Source organism: Notothenia rossii (genome assembly GCF_949606895.1).
Source record: "Notothenia rossii genome assembly, contig: scaffold_114, whole genome shotgun sequence".
In the NCBI taxonomy this organism is placed as follows: Eukaryota; Metazoa; Chordata; class Actinopteri; order Perciformes; family Nototheniidae; genus Notothenia; species Notothenia rossii.
Window position 1 is genome coordinate 69547 of NW_027640278.1, and position 25984 is coordinate 95530.

The following is a 25984-nucleotide window of genomic DNA, read 5'->3' on the forward strand; positions in this document are numbered from 1 at the left end:
AAGGGCATTGAAGATGAAACGTGGCTGGGTCTTTCAGTTTGATCCCAAACACACCGCCCGGGCAACGAAGGAGTGGCTTCGCAAGAAGTATTTCAAGGTCCTGGAGTGGCCTTGCCAGTCTCCAGATCTCAACCCCATAGAAAATCTTTGGAGGGAGTTGAAAGTCCATGTTGCCCAGCGACAGGCCCAAAACATCACTGCTCTAGAGGAGATCTGCATGGAGGAATGTGCCAAAATACCAGCAACAGTGTGTGAAAACCTTGTGAAGACTTACAGAAAGCGTTTGACCTCTGTCATTGCCAACAAAGGGTATATAACAAAGTATTGAGATGAACTTTTGTTATTGACCAAATACTTATTTTCCACCATCATTTGCAAATAAATTCTTTAAAAATCAGACAATGTGATTTTATGGATTTTTTTTTTTCTCATTCGATCTCTCATAGTTGAGGTATACCTAGGATGAAAATTACAGGCCTCTCTCATATTTTTAAGTGGGAGAACTTGCACAATTGGTGGCTGACTAAGTACTTTTTTGCCCCACTGTATATCGTCTGCAGTTCTAGGGTTAATATGAATCTAATATGATTGTCATCGGTCTAAATTAGATTTCAAATGATTAACTGTGTACAGATGGAGCACTGAATTTCGGACTCCAGCTTACAGCTTCCTGCCTACCACCAGCCAAAGACCAGTATAGAGGAATGTTAAGCCCTCCCACTATTTTCCAAGAGGGCGTTGCCAGATTTTCAATTTCAGGTTTTAACCAGGAGATGACGCTTCATTCACAAATACAGAAAGACAAGTTTCATGGACTTTCAGTTGTGTTTTGAAGAGCATTTTAACACATCAATATTTTAGATCAACTAAAGTATATCTAATCTTGTAATTCAATAATATATAGTCTTTATATATTAAATAATCATAATTATAATGTAAATGTTTACATTACACTTCTTTATTTGTTATGCTCATACTTTAACCTTTACAATCGTTTGCTTTAATATGCAGTATATTTTTGTGTTTGCTTCCTCCGGCTCCCTTTCGGACACATACTGTATGATTTATTATTATTATTAATATGAAGATATTATTAAGATAAGATAAGATGTTACTTTATTGATTGAACATTTTAGTTTAGAATGTGCTGTCCCACGGTGATTCAGAAGGCTCACAGGTCACATTCCGACCATTATTTAAAACAATAGGTGCTTTCACACCTTCTAGAGGGAGCTCTGTCAGTTTTCGAATTACCCATTTGCTTTCGGGGAGCCCTATTTTTCAGAGCACATCCTGCTACTAAATATGTCACACGCACGCTCTGTTGACTGGCGCAGCAGCGCGGATGCGATCAATTGCTATAAAAACACTCTTCTACTAATACAGACGGTGCACTATGCCGGCGGATGTGGCTGTTGTTGAAGCCTCTTCAGGCTCCGCATCGGCAGGCCTCTCTCTCGATGTGGAGCTGTCAAACTCGACCCTAACGCCGCTTACAGCCGGCCAACTAAAAGTTGTTTTCCGTTCACGTTGTCATTTTTAGACTCCTTCGCTTCTTTGCTTGTGAATCCAAAAGCTGTGACGCTTGGCTGTTTTCGTTTTGCCATATTTTTTTATTACACAGCCAGAGTTAAAAAAATATCAATATGAACATTTCAAATACCGCGCCGGCATCACCGCCATAATCATAGCAACGTGAGTAAGAATGCAGCGCCGCCACATACAGATGGCAACACCCAGACATATTCACAAATATAAAACAAATATTCAGAAACTGTAATGAACATTAACTATTATTTATTTCAAGAACTGTTATTTACAGAAACTCAACATTTCTAATCTGTGTGACACAAATATGCACGACTGTTTTGGGCCCCCCCTATTTATCTCAAAGTCAGCCTTCAGGGGAGCTCCCTCCCTCTTCGGGGGAGCCAAGCTCCTCCTAGCTCTCCCCCATTTCGAACAGTGTCTGTGGCTGAATGGCCAGCAATTAGGTGCGGCGCATTTGTCATAGGTGATCAGAGCTAACTGCCTGCCGTCAGATTTCATTTAAAAAACAGATCTGATTTTAAGACTATTTCTGCGCTCATAAAGAATGATAAGAATAAGAATAATGCGTATTGAACTGGTTTCATTAATTAGTGAGTTTATTTAATACTAGAACCGCCAATCGGGTCTTTTGTGTGATGTGTTGTTGTGTGTGTGCAATGTAACTTTTTTTCAATAAAATATTAAAGTCTCCCAGTCCCTGACTTTTCCTGAAAGTGTGTTATGTAGCACCCTATGTTGTTAAAAATTGCATTCTAATAGCGGGATTTGACGGGTTTAGGTAGGCCTATACAAAAACCTCTGGCAGTTCTAGTGTTAAGGTAATTAGGTACAGTAGAAGCCCTTTTTTTATCAGTAACGAATTTAGCAGTTGAACATAAAAGTCAACTAACTGAGGGTCACTTGCAATGACAGTGTTGTGTCTAACTGTAAGCTTGTCACTCAGAGTAACCTACCGTTAATTTAGCTGCTGGAGAAGAAAGATCAAGGGGGGAGGGGGGGAGAGAGCTTTGGTTGATGGGCCATTAGTTGTGTAAATACACAGCTGAGAGCTGCCGTTTCATTCAGACTGTTTAAAAAACTGTAACAACGGACTATTTTTCTTAGCGGATGCATGTCAATTTAAATCAATACATACAACAATTTTTTAAATCAATACATACAACTATTTTTTAAATCAATAATTTTTTTTTCTAAATCCATAAAAGCATTTCAATTAATATTGGGAGTCATGTCGTTACTTTGTTGAGAATTTGGCCGTGTAATAAGCGGGATAATTTGCAGCGACTTGTTCCTTATGGGGAAAATAACACCCGTCATGTGTGTGTAGTAGAGGTGTGTGTGGTTAAAACACTTTCATGAAGTGAAGGAACTTCCTTCTATAAAACAGCTGTGGGCAGCAGTGAGTGTCACGGACATGAATTCATAGATCAAGGCAGACTGGTGCACACACTCTCCTGTCCTGCCAGGCGACACGCCCGTTCTAAGCCGTGTCCCTCACTCCTCACATCCCAAGCATCCCCACAAGTGTATTATGTTGTTACATCGTTTCAGATGTTATGTTTCAGTTGTGCTCTGTCTATGTTCAGTGATGCAAACTTGTCACCTTTCGGCGAAATTCGCCGTTTTGAATCCAAAATAAGTCGTTTGTGTGATTCATGTAGATCTGCAATACAAATATTTTTGGGGTATGGGGGGGGCTGGGACCCGGAGTAATCTGCGGCCGTGAGCTGTTATGTGCCATCATGACACGCATGGTGTTCTTTTTTTATATATTATAATGAAGTACGAGCTGTGTGCTCGAGTCTTCCTGCCTGTCGGCTCTGCTCATGGATGTATAATAAGGCTCTGCTGCTCCGAGATGATGGTCTAGCTTCAGCAGCTACATTACCTACGGGTGTGTTCGTTAATATTAACTGTGCGTCCGGAGTCACTGTGGCACAGACTGGACCGCTGGTGAACAGCTGTTAGAACGGGCTGTTCAGGTGTTCAGAGCAGAGCTCCCTGTCGGAGCGGCAGAGCGTGATGTGAACTGAAAAGTTTTTCTGTGGCAATATTATTTAAGGAATCGTTGAGCTAGCTAGCTAGCATACATTGTCACTATCTGCTAACGTTAGCTTTAGCCTTCTATTTCTAATAGTTTTTTTCATAGGCTATAAACAGAGGTGGTATAAGTATATATATATTGTACTTGAATAAAAGTAGAAGTACTCAGATCTTGTACTTGAGTAAAAGTAGAAGTACTCAGGTCTTGTACTTGAGTAAAAGTAGAAGCACACAGATCTTGTACTAGAGTAAAAGTAGAAGTACTCAGATCTTGTACTTGAGTAAAAGTAGAAGCACACAGATCTTAGAGTAAAAGTAGAAGTACTCAAATCTTGTACTTGAGTAAAAGTAGAAGCACTCAGGTCTTGTACTTGAGTAAAAGTAGAAGCACACAGATCTTGTACTAGAGTAAAAGTAGAAGTACTCAGGTCTTGTACTTGACTAAAAGCAGAAGTACTCAGATCTTGTACTTGAGTAAAAGTAATAGTCCCAGAGTGTAGGAATACTCTGTTACAGTAAAAGTCCTGCATTCAAAATGTTCCTCAAGTAAAAGTAGAAAAGTATTATCATCAAAATATAGTGAAAGTAGCGACAGTAAAAGTAGTCATTGTGCAGATTGGTCCATTTCAGAATAATAGATATGATATGTTTTATAATGATTGATCACGAAAGTGTTCTCAAAGCTGGTAAAGGTACAGCTAGTTTGAATGACTTTGTATACTGCTGGGTAGCTTGTGGATTTACTCCAGGTGGAACTAAAGTCTGATTTAACACTTGATTATATTTCACTTAATTAATCCAGATCTGTGAAGTAACTAAAGGTATTAAATACATGTAGTGCAGTCAAAGTACACCATGTACCTCTGAACTGTAGTGGAGTAGAAGAACAAAGTAGCAACACATTGAAATACTTAAATAAAGTACAAGTATCTCAAAATTGTGCCCAAGTATAGTACTTGTTGAGTTTATGAACTTAGTTACTTTACACCATGTGGCTATAAAGATAAAAAGACTTAAGCCTTGCACAGAGGCATGAAAATACATTTTCAAAATGCTCAACAGTGCTGCCAAAATTATAAACTGACTGCTACACAATTTGAAATAAATGCTTTTATATATTTCTATTATGTGACTCTTTGGCGTTTCTGTTATTATTAACACTGCTGCTTTAGTTGTTCTGACTGCTAAAATCCTCTGTCATTCCGTGGGGTGGGGGAGCCGGGGGCTCGGATCCTTGTCACCTTTTTCATACCTGATGAGTTTGCATCCCTGTATGTTAAAAAGCCTCAGTCACCTTAATTCATGTAATAAAAACATCTCAGGTCAGTAACACTCAAAGCTAAATGTGCAATACCATGTTCAGCTATGTTACTATTTATAATGTTATTGTTGTTACATCAGAAGATGTACATATTGAAATGATTTCTTAACTTACAGTAGGCTATTTTTTACAATGTGTGTTGGAAGGATTTATTAAATTACAATGAATATTGTCATTGTTGAAGGCTTTTAGAGAAGGGTGAACTATAAGCCTGAATTACATAACATTTTATAGCTAAAAACATAAAAGCCACAATAAATAAATCACAATTATTCTAGTTATTTTTACCTCCCGTATTGCTTTCAACCCACCAGCTTTTATGGTGTTGTTACGTCACTAACTGTAAGCTTGTCACATACAGTCTATGGTCACTCAGAGTAACCTACTGTTAATTTAGCTGCTGGAGAAGAAAGATCAGGGGGGGGGGGAGAGAGCTGTGGTTGATGGGCCATTAGTTGTGTAAATACACAGCTGAGAGCTGCCGTTTCATTCAGAATGTTTAAAAAACGGTAACAACGGACTATTTTTCTTAGCGGATGCATGTCAATTTAAATCAATACATATAACTATTTTTTAAATCAATACAACTATTTTTTAAATCAATAAAAACATTTTCTAAATCCATAAAAGCATTTCAATTAATATTGGGAGTCATGTCGTTACTTTGTTGAGAATGTGGCCATGTAATAAGCGGGATAATTGGCAGCGACTTGTTCCTTATGGGGAAAATAACACCCTTCATCCAGATGAGGATCCCTCCGCTACACTTTGGGATCCTGATCGACCGACGAAGCTCCATTAAAATATACATATTTTTGGTGAATTCCTGAGTTTAGGCACGTTAATAACGTTTTAATGAAGTTGAATACAGTTTATTCATATGTGTCAGTGATTTCATGTCAATTCGGCGAACATAAACATAAATGATCGTGGTGAAGATGATGATTAAATTTGGATTAAAAATCGAGAGCCGGGCTGCATTTCCTCCCGTTCGCTTTTTTCGAATAACAAAATTATTTTGTTAAATAACAACATGGCGATGTTTTGTAAATGATTACATGTCTCTTATTTTGCACAGTAGTATGATATCCGTGACATATGGATCTTAACAAAGTTCCGCTGTACATTCAGCATACTGTATCTCACTTTATTTCACATGAGCTCCAGTGTGGAACCCCACTGCACCCCCTGGTGGATCAATGATCCATTGCAGCTGGCTTCATTATAATTACATTTATCAATCACGGGGGCGGTCTCAAGTCAAGCTGGAGGTTTTCCCTTGAGCGAGGGCAGATCACGTACCAATCACGGCCCTCGCGTTTCAAACTGTCTGAAATGAATCGCTACATCTGTATGTAATGAAGATCATAGTGTGGGTTAAATCCATTTTCATAACCACTGAGTGGTGTCTATTCAGTACCCAGATCTCAACCCCATAGAAAATCTTTGGAGGGAGTTGAAAGTCTGTGTTGCCCAGCGACAGCCCCAAAACATAACTGCTCTAGCTAGACAAGCAGAGATGCGTGTGACGACCTGGGTTTCAGAACGGGGAAAAGACTAAATGAATTGGGTGTCGTCAGCGTAGCAGTTATATGAAAAACCATACGGGCTAATGACTGATCCGAGCAAGTTTGTGTACAGAGAGAAGAGGAGGGGACCAAGGACAGACCCCTGTAGTTAATTGACAAGGGTCAGACTCGGACCCTCTCTAAGTTACCCTGTAGGTGCGGTCTTTGAGGTAGGAGGTGAGGAGGGAAAGTGCAGAGCCTGAAACTCCAAGTTCTTCGACAGTGCGAAGGAGGATCTGATGATTCACCGTGTCGAATGCAGCAGACAGGTACAAAAGGATGATGACAGAGGAGAGGGAGGCTGCTTTAGCAGTGTGCAGTTCCTCAGAGACAGAGCAATGAGCAATTTATGTTGAGGGACCTGCCTAGAAACCAGACTGGTGCGGATCCAGAAGGTTGTTCTGATGGAGATAACAGGAGAGTTGTTTAAAGACAGCGCGTTCAAGTGTTTTTGACAGGAACGGGAGGAGAGAGACAGGCCTGTAGTTTATAACATCGGACAGGTTGAGAGTGGGTTTCTTTAAGAGAGGGTTTACTCTTGCCTCCTTGAGACTGTTTGGAAAGTGACCAGAAGTTAGAGAAGTGTTGATGAAATGGGTGAGAAACGGTAGAATATCAGGAGCAATAGTTTGAAGGAGGTTTGAGGGGATAGGGTTCAGAGGACAGGTGGTAGGGCGGGCAGAGGTAATGAGGGTAAGAACCTCACTTGGAGAGAGAGGGGAGAAGGAGGTCAGTGTGTGGGTGAAGGGTGGGCGTGGTGAGTAAAGGTGAGTCAGAAAAAGAAGAACGAATATCATCAACCTTTTTTTCAAAGTAGTTAACAAATGTGTGTGTGAGAGGAGATTATTTAATTCCTCCAAGAAGTCTCCCAAGGCGCCTGGTGGACGGTAGAGAACAACAATGGTTAATTGTATAGGATGGGTTACTGTGACGGCATGGAATTCAAAGGTGGAAGGAGTGAAGTTAGGTAGTTGCTAGAGGGAAAATCTCCATTTGGGAGAGAGCAGGAGACCAGTGCCACCTCCTCTGCCAGAGGGTCTGGGTGTATGGGTGAAGGAATATGCTGTGAAGAGAGCTGCTGGGGTGGATGTGTTGGATGGAGCAATCCAGGTCTCCGTGAGAGCAAGGAAATCCAGAGACTGCAGGGAAGCGTAGCCAGAAATGAAGTCAGCCTTAGGAATAGCTGACTGGCAGTTCCACAGGCCCCCTGAAACTAGATGTTGGATCTCAGTGGAGCATGTGGGAAAGACGAGAGCAGGCCGGTTACAACGATTAGGAGATACAGGGGTCAGTAATAATTGCGAGAAGACACATGAACAGGAATGGAGAATATACACATGTTTATAGCAAGAGTGGATATAAACACCAGCGATACTTTGCTCAATCAAAGTAGGGTTTGCCTCCTCTTTGCCTCCCTCGTGACTCCCGCAGGACTCTAATGTCTTTGTCAGTCTTAGAGACTCCCGCAGGACTCTATTGTCTTTGTCAGTCTTCGTCTGTCTGACGCTAACGCTCCAGGAAAGTGCTGCCTAAAATGGAAACCAGTCCTGATTGCTGAGTTGTCACAGCTGTGGGGCCTCGCCCCTTTAACCTCTCCTAAACCGCACCCCCGATAACCCCCGAAAAAACGTGTCATCTGCAGGAAACAGCGTCTGAGGGCATCTTAATATTCAATAAACTATGAATGTTTTATATCCATGCAAGGGGAAGAAACTCAGCTAACTGATCTTTCTTTTTTTTTTTTAAACCACAAAGCTAGCGCTGACCCTATGAATTAGCCACGAGCGAAAAATGCTAACGGAGTGTTGCACAGAAACTCACTCATAACACCCTTATTACTTATCGTAGCTGCACGTCCAACCCATCGATCTGATCGTGAGATGACACAGAATCGATGGGTACATACATCATCACTCCATGATAAGAACTTGCGGAGCTATGAACAAGAACAGATATCAAAACATGTGGCGCTAGGTAGCTAAAAACGGAAACATGGCACACCTTGGTCGTTGTCTGGTCAAAAGTGGTCTTCAATGGCATTAAAACGATAAAAACGGTGCTGGAGTTAATTCATAGGTTAATCCAATGTGTCTGTGTCCCTTTGAAATGATTTCTGATAATCCATAAGAAATAAACCTGCTTTTCCGTTTCCAGATGTCAGACCGAGAGATAGGTTCACTCCATGTGTGTGTATGGGGAAATTCCCCTTCGACTCTATTGGCTCTAACGGTCAAAAAGAGATGTCTTTGGAGTTTTTTTTTTGCTAAACCTCTCTAAAAAGGTCAAATGTCACTTGTTTTGCATCAATCTTGATACAAGGTACTTATTATATGTTTTACTTTGGATTCCTAAAGCGTTTAGTCTACCTTACCATCATCCAAGGGTAGTTTTCACTATAAGTAAAAAATTATTTTTGGACGGACACTATCATTTACAGTTTTTTACTCTGTTCAATCTGAATTTTCTTTAAAATAAAAAACATCTATATTGATTCTGACTTTTCTACATCCAACTCACAGGTTTAACATTACTTGATTATTAATTTAACCCTTTTAGAAGGGAAGATATGGTCATTTGTTCTGGGAATGTCATTTTCGAGCCTGAGACCTAAAAAACAGGCTCAGGGGTTAACAGGTTAATTAGTTAACTCTCTGCATTCTGTGTAGAATGTGATTTCATCTGTTATATATTTGTGTCTTTGCGAGCTGGTTGAGTAGGCCGTTGCACTGTAAAGCGCGTCCTTAATTGATGACTGTGATGTGGTGGATGAAGTCGAGGGGGCACGCTCGTGAACGGTCAACGCCCCTGCTGCACTGTACTTTTTTTTGTTTCACGTCGGACTCCTTAAACCCAAAGTATTTCCAAACAGTGGAATTCGTTTTACCTTTCTTGTTCACGAGTTGCTCTTGTTCTGCCATCTTCGCTGGCGCTGAACTCACGCAACTAATGTCACTCACAACCTGGCCGAGAGGGCTTTAAGGGAGGGGCGAAAGCGCACGCAGCAAAATAATCTTTTTATTTCGATTACGTTGTTTTCGTAATCGCTGCAAGCCAAAATATTGATTAAAATACGATTAATTGCACAGCCCTAGGTTGTGTACATTAACAATGTATACAGGAGCTGTGTGGTCAGCAGAATTAGACTGGTTGCTTCAGCGGCCAACTGGTACATTTGTGTTGCTTTTTATGTTTAACTTTTAGAGCAAAGCACGTCTTTCTTTTCTTTCTGAAAGTGAGTTGTTAGGAGGGCGTTACAGCTGGGGTTTGGCATAAATTGTTCAAGTGGCTCCTAGTATACTGAGTCACAACTGAAGTAACAATATTAAATACGCCTTTTGGATCTTGACATTATTTCATATAGCCATAATCTTGTAAAAAGAGTTTTAAAAGTCTTGCAGAAAGTTGTAGCGCTGTATGGTAACTATAGTCTGAGACTGATCAGTTTTGTTAATCCCAACACAGCTGAAGCTGCAGAGGCCGACATGGAGTCCAGGGTGAAGGAGAGAGAGAAGGGGTCGGAGGAGGAGGAGAAAGGAGAGGAGAAGAGGAGCCGCTGCTCCTCTACCTCCTCAGAGGACTACATCATCATCCTCCCTGACTGCTTCGACACCAGCCGGCCCCTGGGGGAGTCCATGTACAGGTACCGGTCCCTTTGCACTTCAGAAACAGGATGTGTAAATATTAGGGCCGTCAGCGTTAAGGCTCACCATTCATCTGGAAACCTAGTTCAACCCAAATTTCCTACCATAATTATTGAGTGGGCCACACGTTTAAGTAATGACTAGTTTCTTAAACTTGTTATAAATCATGCTTAATCACAGATTGTTATTGTGATTAACTTGATTAAAAAAGGTTTTAGCAATTGACAAAACTTGTTAATATAATTTGACCCTAAATGGGCAATCACATATTGATTGGTATTTTCTTCATTGCACCCATATTACGCATTAAAATAGTCCTAATACAGCCACCTGTATTACTTTAGCGATTCATTATTATACCGGAAGTACTACCTTATTACACCCATAGTACTCCCTGGGAGCTGTACAATAGCTGCCCAATGCTCCTACAACTAGGATGGGTTAAATGCAGAGATCAAATTGCTGTGTGTGCTGTGTGCATGTATGTTTGACCATTAAAGAAGGTTTCATCTTCCGATTGTATCTATTGCACCCATATTACACATAATCAAACCCATATTACACTGGCATTACACCCATTTTACACATGTACACAGCCTGTCAAATGACTGTATCTCCCAGGATACAAAAAACATTTAAGGGTTCAAATGTTATTTTAGTAGACAAGGACTTCCAGTGGCAACCTCGGGCTGCATGTTGTCACATTCTGTTTAATTATTTGTTTCTGTTTCATTGCAGTTCAGCCTTGTCCCAGCCTGGTGACATCACAGCTAAGACCCCCACAGACCCAGAAACTCCATCGCCCGACCAACCTGGCCCCCCCACCCCAGGGGGGCTAGGGGAGGCAGATGAGGATGCAGCGGCCTCAGTGTCGGGGAACAGCAGCGCCAACGACATGCTCTGCACGTCCCAGACGCTGGACGACGAGCCGCTGACGCCTGAAGTGGTGGCCCCCCCCCTGACCACCGTCACCCCGAGGTCAGTCTGAGGGGTGTGGTACAAACACAGCTGCTTCATGTCAGGCTTCTGGAACAGCATTTGGAAAAGGCTTAGATCAGGGGTCGGCAACCTTTTTGATATGAAGTGCCATTACAAAAAAAAGATGTTATCAGCGTGCCGACGATCGTGAATTATCAACGGGGGGGTAGGGGGGGGTGAGGAGCTCAACGCTCGTGAACTGTCAACAGGAGGGCGGGGGGAGCCTCGCTGCGGGAAGCAGTGTGTGGACCTGTCAGCGCAACTTACATGATGCCGAATTTAACAAACTCATTTTAATAATTGGTTTGAACGGCATAATAATAAGGACAATCGTCCGTTCTGTGATTCTCCAGAACACACATGTTATGATATTAGGGTCATGTGAGATGAGTTCGCTGTCCCTTTAAGAGAGAGAGAGAGGGGTGAGGCGTCTGCATGTGTGTGGATGGTAGAGCGAGCGAGAGTGAGCGAGCGTTTGTATGTGAAACGAGGCAGCAGAAAAACAGGTCTGTGATGTATTTTGTGAAACAGAAGAACAACTAAATAAATGCAACGGCCTCCCAAGAAGAGCTCGCCTCTCTCCAGTCATTTAAGCTAAAGTGGGTCATTGAACCTGAAGCTTGTTGCTTCTGCCTTGAGAGACGACAGAGAGTCATCCCCCCTGTTTCCTCGACTACGGTCTGGGAGCCGACAGGAAAGTTCAACACACAGATGGCCAGTCTGCCCCTTTGTAGCATATTATTTCGATGAGAGATGAGCAGATCGCCACTGGGCTTTCAACTAAAGACACAGCCACGCAAAAACTGCGGCATTTGTACAGCTCCTTATGGGTACTGCTGCAATTTGTGAAGTGGATTCCTCTGTGGTGAAACGATCAGCACTGCACCACGGAGGAAAGCGGCAGAAAGTCGCCTGGAGCTAAAGAGAGCGGGGCTGCGTTGCGTACATGGCTTTCTTCTACTTTCACGTTTGGTCACTGGGAGACGCGCTCTGGCGGCGGTCTCGTTCAGGATCCGAAAATAAAATTTAAATATTTTCACACTTATTCCACTTATTCCTAGTGTGCCACTGGTTACGGTGCCGCGTGCCAATGGTGGCACTTGTGCAAGGGGTTGCCGACCCTTGGCTTAGATCAACCTTCACCAAATATAAAAATATCATATGATAAACCATACCTGAGAAGAAAAATACGCAACATCAATAATCTATTACATTTTACATAAGGGTTGAGATCAACTCCCCCCAAAATATATATATTTTTTTTAGAAACTGCATTGTTATTCACTGTTGAAGTGTAGTGCTGAGGTCTGTTGTTACAAGCACTAATGTTAGCCATTATATGGGGTTAAAGAAGTCCTAGTTTTACAAAACAATAGGTTTGCAGATTCATTATGTGCACCGGTATGTTCGATGTTCCAGTTCAGCTTTAGTTTGAAAATGTGCAGCATTTCTTTTTTTATTTTGTTTGAAAAATGTTTAAGGGTGACTTGGAGTTTGTTGCAGTTGATATAACCCGTTGAAAATGTGTTGCTCTTCATACTGTGCAGTCCGGAGAGCAGTGGAGAGACAGATGCTGAGCCAGCTGCTGCTGAGGGAGGAGCGGACGGCTCTGAACTGTACCGAACGGAGGGCGGTAAGCACATCCCTGTGTCTTCATGAAATAACAAGATGGCCCCTCACACGAGCCCTGTCTGTCAGGAGTTTAAGTTAGATTTGAAACACAGGTGAGGAACCTGCCCCAGGCTACGGTCCGGATACAAAGCCAAACCTTTTTCTGACCAAAAGACACAGACTTAGTGAGATGAAATTAGTACATCATTCAGTTTGTTTGTATTGGCAACTTATTTATTGCAAAAGTTTACTCTAAGGTACTCGAAAGGAGGGTCAGGCCGATTGTCGAACCTCTGATTGAGGAGGAACAATGCGGATTCCATCCTGGTCGTGGAATGACGGATCAGCTTTTTACTCTCGCAAGGGTCCTGGAGGGGGCCTGGGAGTGCACTTATCCGGTCTACATTTGTTTTGTAGACTTCGAGAAGGTGTATGACCGAGTTACTGTGGGAGGTGCTGCAGGAGTATGGGGTGAGGGGTCTCTACTCAGGGCCATCCAATCTCTGTACTCCCAAAGAGGGAGCTGTGTCCGGTTCCTCGGCAGTAAGTCGGACGCATTTCCAGTGAGGGTTGGCCTCCGCCAGGGCTGCACTTTGTCACCAATCCTGTTTGTTATATACACGACTGTCTCAGAAAATTAGAATATTGTGATAAAGTTCTTTATTTTCTGTAATGCAATTAAAAAAACAAAAATGTCATACATTCTGGATTCATTACAAATCAACTGAAATATTGCAAGCCTTTTATTATTTTAATATTGCTGATTATGGCATACAGCTTAAGAAAACTCAAATATCCTATCTCTAAATATTAGAATATCATGAAAAAGTATACTAGTAGGGTGTTCAACGAATCACTTGAATCGTCTAATTAACTCGAAACACCTGCAAGGGTTTCCTGAGCCTTGAAAAACACTCAGCTTGGTTCAGTAAACTAAATCACAAGTATGGGGAAGACTGCTGATCTGACTGCTGTCCAGAGGACCGTCATTGACACCCTCCATCAGGAGGGTAAGACACAAAAAGACATTTCTCAAAGAGCAAGCTGTTCACAGAGTGCAGTTTCAAAGCACATCCACAAAAAGTCTGTTGGAAGGGGGAAATGTGGCAGGAAACGCTGCACAACCAAGAGAGATGACCGCAGCCTTAACAGCATTGTGAAGAAGAGTCGCTTCCAGAATTTGGGGGAGCTTCAAAGACAGTGGACTGAAGCTGGAGTCCAGGTATCAAAAGTCACTGTTCACAGACGTGTCCGGGAAATGGGCTACAATAGCCGTATTCCCATGGTCAAGCCACTTCTGAACTCAAGACAACGGAAGAGGCGTCTGACTTGGGCTAAGGAAAAGAAGCACTGGACAGTTGCACAGTGGTCCAAAGTCCTCTTTTCAGACGAAAGCAAGTTTTGTATTTCATTTGGAAGTCAAGGCGCCAGAGTCTGGAGAAAGGCTGGAGAGGAGCAAAATCCAAGTTGCTTGAAATCCAGTGTGAAGTTCCCACAGTCAGCGATGGTTTGGGGAGCCATGTCAGCTGCTGGTGTTGGTCCACTGTGTTTCATCAAGCCCAGAGTAAATGCAGCTGTGTACCAAGAGATTTTAGAGCACTACATGCTTCCGTCTGCTGAATAGCTCTATGGAGATGAGGAATTCATTTTCCAGCATGATCTGGCACCTGCCCACAGTGCCAAAACCACCAGTAACTGGTGTACTGACCATGGCATTACTGTCCTCGATTGGCCTGCAAATTCCCCTGACCTGAACCCCATAGATAATATGTGGGGTATTGTGAAGAAGAAGCTGAAAGACACCAGACCCAACAATGCTAATGAGCTAAAGGCCGCTATTGAAGCATCCTGGGCATCCATAACACCTCAGCAATGCCACAGGCTGATTGCCTCCATGCCACGCCGCATTGATGCAGTAATCCGTGCAAAAGGATTCCCAACCAAGTACTGAGTGCATTAATGGACATTTTCAAATGTTTGATTGTGTTTTGCTGTTATAAATCTTTTTTTTTTACTTGGTCTGAGGAACTATTCTAATTTTTTGAGATAGGATTTTTGAGTTTTCTTAAGCTGTATGCCATAATCAGCAATATTAAAATAATAAAAGGCTTGCAATATTTCAGTTGATTTGTAATGAATCCAGAATGTATGACATTTTTGTTTTTTTAATTGCATTACAGAAAATAAAGAACTTTATCACAATATTCTAATTTTCTGAGACAGTCCTGTACATGGTTCGGATTTCGAGGCGTAGTCGTGGGGGAGGGGGTTTGCAGTTCGGTGGACTAAGGATTGCACCACTGCTTTCTGCAGATGATGTGGTTCTAATGGCTTCATCGGTCTGGGATGAGGCTGGGATGAGGATCACCACCTCCAAATCTGAGGCCATGGTTCTCAGCAGGAAACCGATGGACTGTCCACTCCAAGTAGGGAATGAGTCCTTACCCCAAGTGAAGGAGTTCAAGTATCTCAGGGTCTTGTTCTCGAGTGAGGGAACAATGGAGCGTGAGATGGGCCGGAGAATCGGAGCAACGGGAGCGGTACTGCAGTCGCTTTACCGCTCCGTTGTGATGAAAAGGGAGCTGAGCCAGAAGGCAAAGCTCTCTGTCTACCGGGCCATTTTCATTCCTACCCTCACCTCACGACAATCTATCTATCTTTCTTACAGTGCAGACCCTTTTCTGCTTGCTCTTGCCTCTGCTTACTTTTTATGCTGATTTTCCTATTCTTATTCTCTGAAAACTTCGAGCAGCGGCTCCTGGACATGAACCTATCACTGGGACATTTACTCTTCGTAAATAGACGGAGGTTTTCAGCCATATTTCAACATTTCTACGACAACCTCAGTCTTACAGTAGCGTGGCCTAGCGACAGCTGAAGCCTGGTAGACTACTGCATGCTATTTAGCTTAAGCTAGTTGGTCGCAAAATGCCTCCGTTTTCTACAGATGACTTCCACAAACTTCTACAGAAGATGGCTGTGTTGGAAATGAAAATGCAATGGTTGGAAGTTAACGTGGAAGTGAATGGACTATGTCGTGGGAATGACACCACTTTACCAGTGTTGCAAAATGATGGAAAAGGGTATGCTAACTCACAGCTAGTTAGCAGCTACAAGGATTCCAAGGAACAGGAGGGCTGTGTACCTGGTAATAAATCTACAAGTGGTATTCCTCCCTGGAACTCTCTGGGTGCAAAGCCTAAGAGTAAATCTTTTCCATGGGATTTGGGAGGACGAATAACAGGCAGAGCCCAGCCCTCTGAAATCTGTGATGCGACCGGCTGGCCTGCATTGTTATCACCCAGGAAGAGCGCCTCTTCAACCCCTAATCATACTAGGAAACAGCCATGGACAGCTGCTAAAGGGAGAATTACAAACAATCCTCCTAAACCACCAAGTGTGCCAATCCAGAACAGATACGCTCCACTGACCCAGAACCGGAGATCTCTTTCTGATGACCTGGATAACCTGTCCTCTTCACACAGCAGGGTAAGGACCAATAGCTACTCCAAAAGTAAAAGGCTAGAGGGAAAGCTAATGACTGGGCCTGAAACTCTGATTGTGGGTGACTCTGAGATGATGTAAAAAGTCTGTGTAGTAAGAACAGCACCAAAGTACTCTGTTTTCCCAAGGATATGGTCTCTGACTTGGCTGAGAAGATCCTGCATATTGGGGCTGAACATCCGACTGTGAAGAATGTGGTACTGCACTTTTGAACAAACGATGTTGTGAAACAAAAGTCAGAAGTGCTGAAAAAAGACTTTAAATGTTTGTTGGAAACCGTCAGCTCTCTAAATGCAGAGGTGTTCATCAGTGGCCCTCTACCGCCAGTCAGAAGAGGAGTAGAGAGTTTCAGCAGACTGTTTGCACTGAACACCTGGCTTTCAACTGTCTGTACTGACCATTCTGTCCATTTTATTGACAATTTTAACTTTTTCTGGGATCGCAGACATCTTTATAAGGCAAATGGAGTTTGCCTGAACAAGTCAGGAGTGAAATTGTTTATCTCTAACATATTCAACTGCCTGCGTCATCAATCTGTTCCCTCTGCCAAGGACAAGCGGCAAGACGAATCAAAACAGGAGAAAGACACAACACATCGTGCAGAAAACCTTGAAGAAGTATCACTGCACCCGCTTGAGGAATGTTCTGATTATGGGAGACCTATGACACAAATGGAGGAGTCCCCACTGCCTGCCTGTAGCTTTGCCGATATCTGTGTTGATAGGTAATAGATTAAGAGCAGTGAATCATCTTAGATACAGGAAGCGCTCAAACGTTTGTGTGAGTTTATCAAATTTAGCAGTGATTCCATGTCAGCCACAGCTTGTTACAAAAAACCTGACTGATAGTGTGTTTCACAAACTTAAACTAGCTTTATTAAATGTCAGGTCTTTGGAAGGCAAAACGTTTTTAATCAATGATTTTATCACTGAGCACAATCTTGATTTTATGTTTTTAACAGAAACTTGGATTGAACAAAATAACAGTGCAGCTGTTCTTATTGAATCAACCCCTCCCAACTTTAGTTTTATGAGTCAGGAAAGAATGCATAAGAAAGGGGTGGAGTTGCTATTCTGTTCAATGATTCCCTTCAATGCAGGAAGACATCTTATGAGAACTTGATAGCTATGGACTGACTCAGCATGTGACGGAGCCCACGCAAAACAAGGGGCACACTCTGGACTTAATTATCTCAAAGGTTCTGAATATCTCTAAGGTTGTGGTGACTGATGTTGCACTCTCTGATCATTCCTGAGTTTTCTTTGAGAGCTCTATTTCTGTTCACAAAAATGTTCAAAAAGAGGTAACCACAAAGCGATATTTAACTGAAAATACTAGGGAAATGTTCACTCCAAATTTTTCTTCCGCACTCGCCCCTGCTAACATCTCAGTAAATGAGCTAGTAGATCATTTTAATTCAAAAATTCAAAATGTTATAGATGCCATTGCTCCAACTAAGGTAAAGGAAGTGTCTGGCAAGAAAATATCCCAATGGAGAAAGGCCATGACCGTGAAAACAGATAAAAGAGAACGCAGGTGGCGAAAAACAAATCTCCAGGTTCACTTTGAAATCTATAAAGAGAGACTTGGCCTTTATAATTTGGAATTGAAAAATGCACGACAGTCTTTCTTCTCTGACTTCATTACCAAAAACAAAAACAACGCTCGTGCCTTGTTTGCTACCGTCGACAGACTAACTAACCCCCCAGTGTCAGTAGCCTCTGAATTTCTATCCACCAGGGCGTGCAATGATTTTGCCTCCTTCTTCACTGACAAAATTCAGAAAATCAGACAAGCTGTCAGTGCCTCTGTATCAGGTACAGCAAATGTGTTGTCTCTGTGTCCAACTAATATCAATTCAGACATCATGACACAATTCCATCAGATTAATGATAAAAACATAGAGGACATTATTCAACTTCTGAAATCCTCCTCCTGCTGCCTTGATATTATTCCAACAGGATTTTTCAAAGATGTTTTTCCTTGCATGGCCTCAGATCTACTTCATATAGTAAACAAATCTCTTCACTCAGGTATTTTTCCACAGGCCCTGAAAACTGCAGTCATTAAACCGCTCTTAAAAAAGAATAATCTAGATGCTTCAGTAATGAACAATTACAGGCCCATATCAAACCTGCCATTTATAGGTAAAATCATTGAAAAAGTTGTTTTTCAACAGTTGAGTAACTTCTTGCATTTAAATAACTGTTTCGATTTGTTCCAGTCAGGCTTTCGTCCAAACCACAGCACTGAGACTGCTCTTGGAAATGTCTTCAATGACATCCACTTAAACACAGACAGTGGCAGAACTTCAGTGTTAGTATTATTAGATCTCAGTGCTGCGTTTGACACTGTTGACCACAACATATTACTAGACCGACTGGAAAACTGGGTGGAACTTTCGGAAACAGTTCTACATTGGTTTGAATCCTACTTAAAGGACAGAAACAACTTTGTGTCTATAGGTAACTACACATCTGAGTTTACAAATATGACATGTGGGGTACCTCAAGGCTCCATCTTGGGGCCTCTTCTCTTTAACGTCTACATGCTACCACTGGCTCAGATAATGAAGAACAACAAAATAAGTTACCATAGCTATGCAGATGACACACAAATTTACGTAACAATTTCACCAGGAGACTGCTCCAATTCAAAAACTGAGTAAGTGCATTGAACAAATCAATGACTGGATGTGTCAGAACTTTCTCCAATTAAACAAAGATAAAATTGAGGTAATGGTTTTTGGAGCCAAGGCAGAACGTATGAAAGTTAGCGCTGAGCTTCAGTCTGCAATGTTCAAAACAACAGATAAAGCCAGAAATCTAGGTGTAGTCATTGACTCTGACCTGAGTTTCAACAGTCACATTAAAACAGTTACTAAATCAGCTTACTATCACCTAAAGAACATATCTAGGATTAAAAGACTAATGTCACAGCAGGATTTGGAAAAACTTGTCCATGCTTTTATCTTCAGTAGACTGGACTACTGCAATGGTGTCTTCACAGGTCTCACTAAAAAATCTATTTGAAAGCTTCAGCTGATTCAGAACGCTGCTGCTCGAGTCCTCACTAACACTAAGAAAGTGGATCACATCACTCCTGTTCTGAAGTCTTTACACTGGCTTCCTCTGTGTCAAAGAATAGATTTAAAAATACTGCTGCTGGTTTATAAAGCACTGAATGGTTTAGGCCCAAAATACATTTCTGACCTACTGCTAAATTATGAACCATCCAGAACTCTCAGGTCTTCAGGGACTTGTCAGCTTTCTGTCCCCAAAGTCAGAACTAAACATGGTAAAGCAGCGTTCAGTTATTATGCTCCAAATATCTGGAACAAACTCCCAGAAACCTGCAGGTCCGCTGCAACTCTTACTACTTTTAAATTCAGGCTGAAGACTTTTCTTTTTGTCGCTGCTTTTAATTGAACTATTCACATCTTAAACAGCACTGTAACTTTTATCCATGTATTTTTTCTTTTAGTGTATATTTTATTAACTTTTCTTTTTAATGACTGATTTTAAATGCCATTTTCTTAATGTCTTTCATTTTTTGTAAAGCACTTTGATTTGCCTTGTGTCCAAAAGTGCTATATAAATAAACTTGCTTTGCCTTGCCTTGCCTTGCCTTGCCTATGGTCATGAAGGATGGGTCATGACCGAAAGAACGAGATCACGGATACAAGCGGCCAAGATGGGTTTTCTCCGCAGGGTGGCTGGGGTCTCCCTTAGGGATAAGGTGAGAAGTTCAGTTATCCGGGAGGGACTCGGAGTTGAACCGCTCCTCCTTCGCGTCGAAAGGAGCCAGTTGACGTGGTTCGGGCACCTAGTTAGGATGCCACCTGGGCGCCTCCCTAGGGAGGTGTTCCAGGCACGTCCAGCTGGGAAGAGACCAAGGGGTAGACCTAGAACCAGGTGGAGGGATTATATCTCTTCGCTGGCCTGGGTGCGCCTTGGGATCCCCCAGTCAGAGCTGGTTGATGTGGCCAGGGAAAGGAACGTTTGGGGCTCTCTGCTGGAACTGCTACCTCCGTGACCCGACCACGGATAAGCGGGAGAAGATGGATGGATGGATGGTTTAGACCCAGACCATTTACATGTACCTTTAGCAGGTTAAAAAGATGAAAACAAGGAGAAATGTTTAAATGACATTGTGATATTGTAAATATATCACAAAAAATCCCAAAGGTTTAGATGAATTTCACATGATATTAATGCCACATGAAGATCAATAATCTGCGATAACGGGCAGTGTAATAATATTACACGGCCAACAAATGAGTATTTCCATTCATTTTGCTATATTCAGTCTCACAGAGGCCTACTCGCCTGTCAGTCCCTGGCTACAGATGGATATATAAAGTAGAGTTTTACAGTGAGATCGCATATTTGTAATAAGAAACCAGATCCAATGTACGACCTGGTTGTTCACAATGAAAGGTGTGAAAGGTCCTGCTCTGACCACATGTGGAAATGTGGAGAGATATGCTGTAAATGAGAACATGTATGCTATATTTTTCATAATATGATGTATTGTTGTGCCACAGCATCCGGTCCTGAACAGACTGATGATACTGAAGCTACTGGAGACACCGAGGAGGACAACCCTGAGGACCCCAGGTCTCACACACACACACACACACACACACACACACGCACACACACACACACACACACACACACACACACACACACACACACACACACACACACACACACACACACACACACACACACACACACACACACAGACACACACACACACACACACACACACACACACACACACACGCACACGCACAACACACACACTCTAAAGCAAGCATATATACTAAGTATCAGCAGTTTGAATAATGCTGGTTGCATCAAGGCCCCGAGCTTACATTAAGTCATTTCAGTGGGTGTACTGACCACCATACACACAGTTTATGAACTGTGATATCTTCCTATTTGGACTCTGCTAACCCTTTTCCACCAAAGCAGTAAAAGGGCCAGTTTGGAGCTGCGCCGGCTCTCAACCAATGAAAATTGTTTTAAATCGGCCACCATTTATTTGCTCGACCTCCAAAACGTTTACATTTATGGAAATATGCATCAGGGGACCAGTCAAACAGTGAATTCATAATTTAAGCGGCAAATGACGTGAGGAAACGTCAGTAGAACTAGAGCTGGGAGATATACATAGCCTATAAATGATATCCCTATATGTTGAGGCTATATTGCTATATACATGATATACAGCAGGGGTATTCAACAAAAATTCAATATATATATATTGAAGTAGCCTGTAGCTTTATCAACGTCTGCATGTAATCAACAACTGAATGCCAATCTAATAAAGAAAGTACAATTCATAAACAACAATGTTTATTGTCAATTAACATACGAACTATAAAGATATACAGTAAATACTGTGGATATGTGTAATGTTCCTCTCGGGCTGCATTTCAAAATAAAATAGAGAAAATAAATAAAATAGCTTTTGAAAATATGTGCATCTTAAAACTGCTTGATTTTAGATAAATAAAATAAAGTGTAGCAGCAGCTTGAGTTTCCCTTTTTCTTTGTTAACCATTTCACATCATGACTTAACTGTTTCAGACGATTATAGAACAATATCAGTCTTTACACATCATAACAATTGAACAGTTTTAAAGTTTCTCTTTCTTTCCCTCTTATATTCCAGTCCCTCACTTGCTTTTTTTAAATTCAGTGCGAGAAGTGAGCTCGAGCTTGTCCAGCCAGGAGTTTGTAAATCTGGGCTGAAATGGTGTCAGGGCCATTCTCATACACATACAGGTGCTCATTGGTTACAGTGATGCAAAAACTGGTATGGTGAAATAAGAGAGAACTATTCGAAGCAGAAAAACAACAGCGTAATATACCATCTGACAAAGGCCTGTGCTATAGTGCTTCAATTAACTGGCTATTCTTTGTAATATACTCAGATCAATAGGAGACAGAGATGTTAAGTTAGAAATCAACGGTTTTTATTATTATTTACAGCAGGGGTGGGGAACCTTTTTCCTTTCAATTTTTAGAACATCCTCCGAGGGCCGTACAAATTATTGAACTCAACCTCTGCTTAAAAAAACTAAAATCATTCATTTCGCCTTTCTTTCATGCTGTGCAAAGAAAAAGCAACCTCTTAATCCAGAGATCTCACCATGAATAACGTATGCATGCATGTGCACGGTTGTGGCATGACCACAACAACAGAAAGATATGGACAAAAGATGTGTGCAAATGTATTTAGTATCCTATTCATGTGAATGTTCACATGGATAATATACTAAATAAATGTAAGATTTAAGTGGCATGCTCCCCAGGGAAGATTTTTTTTTTAAATATTGAAGTTAAAAGCATCAATCTGGTGCACTTTGAGAACAAAATGAGGAGATCTATGGATACATCTTTCAACACCCATATGAAACAGAACTGTAAGCAGATTTTTATTTTTGGATATTTTTCAAATCATTCCCCTTTTAATCTATATTGTTGTTATTTTTAACAACTTTTTTGTTACTGTCATATAGTATTTTATACCTGTTTTTAATTTAGTCTCATTAATAACTATAATGATCATATCAAGGTGTGCCTTAACCTCACTGAGCTGAAGTTATTTGTGCCTCTCAGGAGAGAGCTCTCTTCCACCTGGTTGTAGAAAAGCTCTTTAAATTCGTTAGCATAGCTAGCTAACCAGATGCTAAGAACAACAGATCGCCACTGTGCTAACAACTAAAGACACAGCCACGCAAACACTGCGGCATGTGTACGGCTCCTTATGGGTACTGCAATATTTGAAGGGCTGGAGCGGCGTTCCGGTGCTCTCCGTCAGCACTCATTTCAGAAGAGTCATATACCACGTGAAGACTGCGGTCAAGCCAGCCGTCTTTCACTTTTGCGTGGTCAAACCAGCCGCCCCTGTATTTCGAGTGCGCGATTAGTTACAGGTTTACGGTAATGCAATAAAACAACCCTGGGAAGCTGGATTTCAAAGTAAAGGATGGCATGTGGTTCATTTCTATTATTTGCGATTGAGGAACAGGGTAATTTATGAGAATAATTTTAGGACTTATTGCTTCATAAACTTGTAGTTCATAAATACTATGAACTACTTTTACTGTGTACTTTTTGAGAATGGCAAAATTCCCTCCAGAGAACAAGAAGGAGCATTTTTGTCTAACTTTGATGTGGGATAAAAAACACTTCTTCCATAAGCAGTTTATGAAACTGCCATGTTTGTACTTAATACTTCTTAGACTACTTGCACAAATAATATTAACTACTTTTACTGTGTACTTTTGAATAATTTGAGTTTCAAAGTCCTCTCCAGACAACAAGAATGAGCCGTTTTGGCAAGTTTAATGTGGTCTAAAAAACATTTCTTCCATAAGTAGTTTATGAAACTGCCATGTTTGTACTTAATACTTCTTAGACTACTTGCAAACATAATATGAACTACTTTTACTGTGTACTTTTTTAGTAATTTGAGTTTCAAAGTCCCCTCCAGAGAAAACAGATTGAGCATTTTCATCTAACTTTGGTGTGGGATAAAAAACATTTCTTCCATAAGTAGTTTATGAAACTGCCATGTTTGTACTTAGTACTTCTTACACTATTTGCAAACATAATATGAACTACTTTTACTGTGTACTTTTTCAGTAATTTGAGTTTCAAAATCCTCTCCAGAGAACAAGAATGAACATTTTTGTCAACTTTAATGTGGTCTAAAAAACATTTCTTCCATAAGTAGTTTATGAAACTGCCATGTTTGTACTTAATACTTCTTAGACTACTTGCAAACATAATATGAACTACTTTTACTGTGTACTGTTATGGAAATCTTAGACCTAGTCAATACTGTGGAGATATACAATTAGAATGATCAATCAATAAACTGGTGAAACAAACAGAGTTTTCTTTCTGGATCTTTATTCGAGGCGCCTCGAAGGCACAGGTCTCACACAGTACAGGATAGTCGGCAGGAGTCTGCGCAATAGTCACAGAATAGCAAAGCTTATACAAGATAGGGCGGGCAGACAGAGTTTTTGTGTAGCTAGGCGGAATGCCTCAGAAATCTGCTTTCACACGGATGTCTCATATTGTTATTAGACACCTGTGTCCTTGATCTGTAGAAAGTATAATGGTTATCAGAATACGGAAGTTCAAACTTTGTGTGAAGAGGAGTAGTTTCAACATAGTCTGCCAAATCAGCTCTGTGGCCTTGAAGCCCTTGAGAATAATAATCCTCATTAGAGACAACAGATGAAACAGCAAATATGAAGAAATGGTACAGTAGTGTTAGACAATGCTTTCAGAAGCATTTGGTTTTACCATATAAGGTAACATAAGAAATTGCCACTACAGTACTTTTTCAGTAATTTGAGTTTCAAAGTCCTCTCCAGAGAACAAGAATGAGCATTTTTGTCAACTTTAATGTGGTCATTCTTGTTCTCTGGAGGGGACTTTGAAACTCAAATTACTGAAAAAGTACACAGTAAAAGTAGTTCATATTATTGTTGCAAATAGTCTAAGAATTACTAAGTACAAACATGGCAGTTTCATAAACTACTTATGGAAGAAATGTTTTTTATCCCACATCAAAGTTAGACGAAAATGCTCAATCTTTTTTCTCTGGAGGGGACTTTGAAACTCAAATTACTCAAAAAGTACACAGTAAAAGTAGTTCATATTATTTGTGCAAGTAGTCTAAGAAGTACTAAGTACAAACATGGCAGACTCATAAACTACTCATGGAAGAAATGGTTTTTATCCCACATTAAAGTTGACAAAAATGCTCATTCTTGTTCTCTGGAGGGGACTTTGAAACTCAAATAACACAAAAGGTACACAGTAAAAGTAGTTCATATTATTTGTGCAAGTAGTCTAAGAAGTACTAAGTACAAACATGGCAGACTCATAAACTACTTATGGAAGAAATGTTTTTTATCCCACATCAAAGTTAGATGAAAATGCTCAATCTTTTTTCTCTGGAGAGGACTTTGAAACTCAAATGACTGAAAAAGTACACAGTAAAAGTAGTTCATATTATGTTTGCAAGTAGTCTAAGAAGTACTAGGTACAAACATGGCAGTTTCATAAACTACTTATGGAAGAAATGTTTTTTAGACCACATTAAAATTGACAAAAATGCTCATTCTTGTTCTCTGGAGAGGACTTTGAAACTCAAATTAATGAAAAAGTACACTGTAAAAGTTGTTCATATTATGTTTGCAAGTAGTCTAAGAAGTACTAAGTACAAACATGGCAGTTTCATAAACTACTTATGGAAGAAATGTTTTTTATCCCACGTCAAAGTTAGACGAAAATGCTCCTTCTTGTTGTCTGGAGGGGACTTTGAAACTCAAATTACTCAAAAAGTACACAGTAAAAGTAGTTCATATTATTTTTGCAAGTAGTCTAAGAAGTATTAAGTACAAACATGGCAGACTCATAAAGTACTTGTTGAAGAAATGTTTTTTAGACCACATTAAAATTGACAAAAATGCTCATTCTTGTTCTCTGGAGAGGACTTTGAAACTCAAATTACTGAAAAAGTACACAGTAAAAGTAGTTCATATTATGTTTGCAAGTAGTCTAAGAAGTACTAAGTACAAACATGGCAGTTTCATAAACTACTTTTGGAAGAAGTGTTTTTTAGACCACATTAAAGTTGACAAAAATGCTCATTCTTGTTCTCTGGAGAGGACTTTGAAACTCAAATTACTGAAAAAGTACACAGTAAAAGTAGTTCATATTATTTGT

At 40.8% G+C, this 25984-nt stretch overlaps 1 protein-coding gene across 1 annotated transcript in view; it reads left to right on the forward strand.

Annotated features, from left to right (window-relative positions):
* Window positions 1-25984, forward strand: part of LOC307026859 (next to BRCA1 gene 1 protein-like) — a 131648-nt gene that overhangs the window by 68068 nt on the left and 37596 nt on the right. Inside the window, exons 17-20 of the mRNA XM_079694996.1 lie at window positions 9946-10123; window positions 10863-11102; window positions 12650-12735; window positions 20764-20836. Of these exons, the coding sequence (XP_079551122.1) occupies window positions 9946-10123; window positions 10863-11102; window positions 12650-12735; window positions 20764-20836 (577 nt within the window). The remainder of the gene's footprint in view (window positions 1-9945; window positions 10124-10862; window positions 11103-12649; window positions 12736-20763; window positions 20837-25984) is intronic.